Below are 7,611 nucleotides of genomic sequence, written 5' to 3'. Positions count from 1 at the left end.
GACCTCCACATCCAGCAGGTTCACCTCCGAGATCGTCTGAGACCAGCCACTCAGACAGCTGCTGAAACAATTGGTTTGCATAACTAAACAATTTCTGCACAAACTGTCAGAAACCGTCTCAGGGAAGCTCAACTGCATGCTCGTCGTCCTCATCGGGGTCTTAACCTGACTCCAGATCGTCGCCGTAACAGACTTGAGTGGGCAAATGCTCACATTCGATGGCGTCTAGCACGTTGGAGAGGTGTTCTCTTCACGGATGAATCTCGGTTTACATTGTTCAGGGCAGATGGCAGACAGGGTGTGTGGCGTCGTGTGGGTGAGCGCTTTGCTGATGTCAATGTTGTGGATCGAGTGGCCCATGGTGGTGGTGGGGTCATGGTATGGGCAGGCATCTGTTGTGGACGAAGAACACAGGTGCATTTTATTGATGGCATTTTGAATGCACAGAGATACCGTGATGAGATCCTGAGGCCCATTGTTGTGCCATACATCCATGAACATCACCTCATGTTTCAGCAAGATAATGCACGGCCCCATGTTGCAAGGATCTGTACACAATTCTTGGAAGCTGAAAATGTCCCAGTTCTTGCATGGCCAGCATACTCACCGGTCACCCATTGAACATGTTTGGGATGTGCTTGACCGGCATATACGACAGCGTGCACCAGTTCCCACTAATATCCAGCAACTTCGCACAGCCATTGAAGAGGAGTGGACCAACATGCCACAGGCCACAATAGACAATCTGATAAACTCTATGCGAAGAAGATGTGTTGCACTGCATGAGGCAAATGGTGGTCACACCAGATACTGACTGGTTCTGAGTCCCCAGACCGCCAATAAAGCAGAAACAAAATGCACATTTCAGGGTGGCCTTTTATTGTGGGCAGTTTAAGGTACACCTGTGCACTAATCATGATGTCAGATCAGCATCTTGATGTGGCACACCTGTGAGGTGGGATGGATTATCTCAGCAAAGCAGAAGTGCTCACTATCACACATTTAGACAGATTTGTGAACAATGTTTGAGAGGAATGGTAATATTGTGTATCTGGAATGAAGTTTAGATCTTCAAGTCCATCTCATGAAACATGGGAGCAAAAACAAAAGTGTTGCGTTTATATTTTTGTTGAGTGTATATTTAGATAGTTAGAAGTTCCCCCTCTAGCTGGTCGTGTTAATATTTTATTCCTTCACATTGAGTGTATTTATAGCTGCTATGGCCTTTGTTGGGACTAACTGAATGATGAATCTGTGATGATTAGGTGGAGACAAATTAAAACAATGCTGTGTGCTTGTTAGTAAATTCTGAATGTAAGTGATGATCTCTGCGTCCCAGCATGACAACTCCTAATTTAGCTTGCCCACAGTCTGCAGGTGTAATAACACAGCCTTGCTTTCTTTTATGGAGCACATACCTAATGAGTTTTTAGCCACTTTACCTGTCTGTAGTTTTGTATAGGTTGCATCACTAGTTACAACACAATGGGTGCTTGAAGTCTTGCTCTGATGCCCGGACTACCTGACACTGTGCATTTTCTGTCTTCTGTAAGGCAGCCAATTTAGCATAGCTTCAACATCACATGAATCTGGGGAAACTTCATTATACAAGCAAGCAAATTCATTCTGCTCACTGCATGACAATCAGTACTTATACCTCGGCTGTGCTGAGCAGATAGGTAAATTTAAAAATTCACACCTTCTTATCTAAACACTTGCATTCTCAGTCCAACGACATGAGCGCCACTACAAAACACAAAGAAGAAGAAGGAGATAGCATCTTCCATCTGCCAAGCTATCCCCGGCTCGGGCCGCTGATACTTCCATAGCCTCAGTCCCCTTTTGTCAGGTCCCAGTTGACTCATTTACATATCTTGTGCATATTTGCCCGATATTTAAAAAAAAAACACACAAATTGTTGGAGATTTTGCCATTATATCACATATCTTAGCAGGAAGAAGCGAAAAAAAAGATAACAGCAACAAAATGTATTCATATATTCACGCAGCATTTGTATTTGGCAGATAAGACTTGGACGTGGAGGTCATTTGTGTCTTAACTGTTCCAAAGTGTTAAAATTTTATTGTATTGAATTCTACTCATTGTGTTTTTCCCCCCCTCCAATTAGCAACACAAACATGTTTTCTACATAGACTATATGATTAACTTCACCTCAAGTTGCTTTCAATGGGTTGCAGCCATGGAGCAATGCAACAAGGTCAAAAAACAACACTAAATGTTAATAAATAAGTTGGATTTAAGAATGTCTTCTTAAAGAGTTTTTTTTGGCAACTCCAGTAAATGAATTTTTTCAGCATTTTGGTCATTTTGCTACCACCGTGATGCAACAAGGTCCAATAATACCACACAAAAACACATTTTTGGATGTCCTATAATGAAATGTCCAGACTGATTATGTGATTATGTGATTTTAATAATTCAGCAGTCACACTGGACTCACACAAAAACCTTATCATCTGGCTTTTAGTCCCCTAGGTACAATCTGATCTCAGAAACCAAAACAATGAGCTGAAAGATATTAAAATGAAGCCTTTGTTTATTTAGAGCTCCATTACCCGCTGTCATTTCTTCCAGTCTCACAGGACCTGCATAAATACCCACAGGACTATACATTACACAACCATACAGTGATAAGACTACTCACAACATTTAACCCCATCCTCTCTGCGTGAAGCTTCTACGTCTTTAAATTAAAAAAAAGGAAAAAATCAATTAGCAGCTTTGTCCTTTAAATCTTAAATAGCTCTCTGAACCACATCACATGCTAAGGAAAAGAATGTGGTTATAAATCTGAGAGTTTCTTAATAAAAGTGACCTCCTTCACTTTCAATATTATGGCCCACAGCTAATGTTAAAGTATGGATTAGTGCAGCTTTAGGATGTCATTACCTCGTGTTATTAATTGGCCGGACTCCCTTTGTAACTCACTGTGAGGTCTTTATGAGGTAATTACACAGTCAGTTATACATTTATTTGTCTTATAAACCACTCACTTCCTCCTAGGTATTATGTTAAACATCACATCCACCCCATGGTTCCAACAAATGTACAAAATGTAGATTCAAGGAGTTCAGTAGTTAAACGCCACACGCAGTACAATCCATCCTGCCAGCTGGCACAGTGTGGGTCTGAGGCTGTGGCAGGCCTGGCCCTATATGAAAAAACTCCTTCGTAGTTAAAATGACACCTGGAACACTGGGACCAGCTGACCTACATTGGACTCACACATGGGAAGGAGCACAAATGGAATCCAAGTGGTCGGTTTAACTCACTGTCTAAGCCCATATTTGCAGATGTGTTTTTCCTTGTCAAGGTTATCTGGAAGATTGACATGGCACTGTTTGTGTCTGTGTGTGTTTATAACCTGCACTACATTGTACATTTTACGAACAGCTCTGAGATTTGGCTTATAGTGCAATCTGTCAGAGAAAGACCATTAAAAAACCTGTACACACAGTGACTTGTGGAGGAAACAAATGAATGCTTCTATGCATGTGAGCCATCAATATCTATTTTTAGTTTAAGTCAAGTTGCCAGATAGAGTTCTGAATTTACTTATTATTATTATTTTAACAGTATGTTTTTTAAGATGGGCTATCTGGCACACAAATTGCAATATTTTCACTATTTAACAGGAAATATTTTAGCATTTTAACACATTTTTTTCTAGCATCCAAGATGGCAATTTTTTTTAAAGTAATAATAAAGTAATTTCTTTCTGGCACCAAAATTACCAATTTTCACCATGTTAACAGCATGGTTTATTTATTTACTTATTTATGACATCATTTTCACATTTGTATTAAGATAGAGTTTTACACACTTTCTGGCACCTGACTGTTGTTTTACGATAATGTGTTATACAGTGTTAATAACCCACACATAATGAATAAAAACAACCAAACACTGAGACTGATGAGGATGTTCCAGTGTTCTATCTATCTAGTGTTCGATTCAGCAGAGATCCATGTGGCACTAAAATGTAAAAAGAAAAGAAAAAGAAAAAAACATTTTTTTTTTGTCTGTGCTTGCAGATTGTGAGCACCTTATTTATTATTCCATACAGGAATAAGGATCCAGTGAGGACCTCAGAGCTGACATCTTGATCCACTGCTGTGCAGCTTTAAATCCCCTCGGGCTAGTTACAATAATCAATGCAGCAGGGTTCAGTGTGAGAAGGTCTTGAGGTGGAGTATTTACACAATCACCTCTAGATATCTCTGTGGATAATTACTAATTAATGCAACTTATGGCCTTGATTAAAAACATAGCCAGAGACATATAGAGCCACAGAATACATTCAATGCATAACAGTCTTCCTATAAATGCACTGTAAACATGCATTTAAAAAAATGTTTCTGACTAATAATCATTTTTCATTTGTCTAATTCGCTTTGAGGAGACATTGGGAGGAGGCGAGCGGAGGGGAGGTGCAGGCGGGGTGGGGGCGGGGGGGTATACTGGAGGACGAGGAGCGCTGCCAACAGCGCAGCAGTTCAGTCCACGCGGGGCGCAGCCGGGACTCCTTCTGGCGCCAGGCGCGCGCGGTTGGTTCGGAGAGAGCGAGACAGAAAGAGAGAGAGAGAGAGAGAGAGGGGCGCGTGATGAGTCGGAGCGGAGAGGTTCCACGAGACCTTCACCGGGACACCATCAGCAGCACCACCAGCATCACCATCATGCTCACCATCAACAAGTGTGGCCGCCGTGCTGTGTTTTACGCACAACAAGACGCATGTTGGAGATACGGCTCATTTCTCTCGGAGATTTATTAACTTCCCCGCGAACAGCTAAAGGAACTTTACGTCTTTCCCTCTCGGAAATGTGGACACGTTGAAGTTTTTGTTTGTTTTTTTTTATTTTAGAAAAACGTGTTTTTAGAGAGGTTCGGGCTTATTTGAACGATGGTGAGTGCTGCTGCACTATCAGAGACATTCTCGGCCGTTTGAACACGTTTCAGGATCAAACTCTTCTTCCGTGGTAAGTAGGAAACAAGTAGAATACTTTCTAATGGAGTTAATCTTAGCCCATATTTAATGCAGTGCCACGTGTTAATGTGATTAAAATCCGCAACATTACCAAACATCCCCACACTGCACAATTAGGCATCATTATCCTTACTCACTTTAAGTCTTTCCTCCAGGTTTTCTTGCACCTAACATCCTTATTTAATTGCCTTAATGTTCCTTAATTTCTCTGCAGTATTTATTTACTTGGAGAAAGAGGCAATTTGACAGCTCATTTTATTATTTATTTTATGAGATTAGTAAAGAAGTAAGCTGGATAAGCTGCGCATGTCTAAACCTTAATTGCGCCTGATTTACTTAATTATGCATCGGTGTCATAACACAACCGCAGGATGTTTTAGCCTCACTTGTGTACGTGTAGGTGCCACATCACTTGTCCACACCTCCAGCTGAGCTGCAGAATGATGAGAATGTGAGAGGCCCTTTTTAAGGCTCATGCATGTGTCTGTGTGCGTGTGTGTGTGTGTGTGAGAGAGAGAGAGAGAGAGAGAGAGGATAAGATAGATGGCGTGTGTGTGGCCCTAAGCGATGAAGCTCCTGCCAAAGAAAAAAAAAAGCAAAGAAAAATGAGAAGAAGACACCGGCTCCATGGGGCGGATGACCTCCAACACAGTGAGGGGCTCATTGTGTGATCAGTTTAGCCCATCAGAGGGTATGCGCAGTCCTTAAGTGATGATCCTCCAGCAGGACAGATGGAGTCATATTAGAGTGTACAGCTATTCTGATCATGCGCCTGTGAATGAGAGACAGAAGCCCTTGAAAAGAGGGGGCTGTGCAAGAAAAAAAAATCCAAAATTTGGACATGAGTTGTTCTTTGTCTATTTATGAAATTGTTGTAATTGATATTGATATGTACAGTGCTGTAAATGATTCCATGTGTTTATAGGAGACAAAATTATGCTGTCCCTAATTAAATAAGAAAACACAGGCAATGACCCATGAGTGTCCTGGCGGCTTTATGAGATTTGCTGAAGTAAAATGGATTTTTTTCTTCTCCTCAGTAATCACATTACACATTTTGTAAACATTGTGGGAATAGCATTAATGCCGCTCCTTTGGCAAGACAAAGGCAAAGTGCCTATGCACTTAGAAGATGACTTATATTAGCAGGAGTCACTGTCAGGTTAGATTTTTCACTTACACATTGTGTATCTGTAGAAATATTTTGAAGTGTAACACTATTTTCTTTGCTTATTTTTTCCCCTTCCAGTGCGCAGCATGTTGATTCCAGTGTTGCTTGGTCTGCTTCTGACTCTCTGATGCTTTCAACATCCTCACAATAAACCTGAAATCACAAGTCTCTGCCGGAATATGTTCATCACGCAGCTCGATTTTTGGAGGAGCCTTTTTGAAATATATTTCAAAAGATTATACAAAACACATTCAGATCAATTTTAAAGGATTATCTTGAGATAAGCCCACATGTTTGTGATTAGTTTGGTTTTCTGATCATCATCTTTTTAATGCCAACAAACACAGGGAACTATGATTGCTTTTGCCTGACAGGAGTTGTGGGAGGTCACTGCTAAATATGCAGGACTTATCAGGGCCTGATATGCCCAGAAAGTCCCACCTCTTACATGGCTTTGCCCTGTTATGGGGCTTGTTCTTTGGAATATTCCTCACAAAGGCACCAGTGATGGCATGTCCCACAAGTTGTCACTGCATAGAGAAGAATGGCTTGACTGTAGTCCAGTGTATGTCTCGGAATTTGGAGACGATCCCAGCAGACCTTCCAAGAGATACAGTGGTCCTGCTATTGGCCTCCAACCACATCACCCACATCCCCAACCATGCCTTCAGAGAACTGCACTACCTTCAGGAGCTGGACCTGTCTAACAATGACATTAAGACTGTGGACGTTGGAGCATTTCAAGGTGTTGCTGACAGCCTACTTGTTCTGGATCTAGCAAACAATCGCATCCAAAGCGTCCCAAAAGAGGCGTTTGCGCGTCTGCGAGCAAAAATCAGCCTTTCTAACAACCCCTGGCACTGTGAGTGTACGCTACAGGAGGTCCTGAGGGAGTTGCGGCTGGACCCCGAGACAGTGAACGAGGTGATCTGCCACACGGCGGTGCAGGAAGAATACGCAGGCAAGTCGGTAATCCAGGTGCTGGACTCAGGGATCAACTTCTGCAACTTTCACCATAAGACCACCGACGTAGCCATGTTCGTCACCATGTTCGGATGGTTCACAATGGTGATCGGGTACGTCATCTACTATGTGAGACACAATCAGGAAGATGCCAGGCGGCACCTGGAGTACCTCAAGTCACTGCCCAGCAGCTCTCAGATCAGCAAGGACTTTGACACCATCAGCACAGTTCTCTAGCAGGCCTGCATGACTCAGGTGGTGTGTGTGTCTGTATGTGTGTGTGTCTGTAAATATGTTATGTGTACAAAATGACTTAAAAGCTGTTGATACACAGAATCACATAGCACATTTTAGTTGGTCTTTCAGTGCATAAAAAGGATCAGTTTAAATTTTAATTAGCCCCATACATAAATCTTCTCTGGACATGTTTCTTGGTTATGTTAAATGTTGTGCAAACAACCAGAAAGGACA

At 41.9% G+C, this 7,611-nt stretch overlaps 1 protein-coding gene across 1 annotated transcript; it reads left to right on the top strand.

Moving 5' to 3' along the window:
• Window positions 1-6,546: 6,546 nt before the first annotated feature.
• On the top strand, window positions 6,547-7,377 carry lrrc3 (leucine rich repeat containing 3). Its single transcript, XM_028394097.1, has one exon. The coding sequence runs from the start codon at window positions 6,577-6,579 to the stop codon at window positions 7,375-7,377; it is 801 nt and encodes a 266-aa protein (XP_028249898.1). The 5' UTR covers window positions 6,547-6,576.
• Window positions 7,378-7,611: the final 234 nt, after the last annotated feature.

This window comes from Parambassis ranga, chromosome 21 (genome assembly GCF_900634625.1).
Source record: "Parambassis ranga chromosome 21, fParRan2.1, whole genome shotgun sequence".
NCBI classification, from domain to species: Eukaryota; Metazoa; Chordata; class Actinopteri; family Ambassidae; genus Parambassis; species Parambassis ranga.
This window is presented reverse-complemented; position numbering and strand designations above follow the sequence as displayed.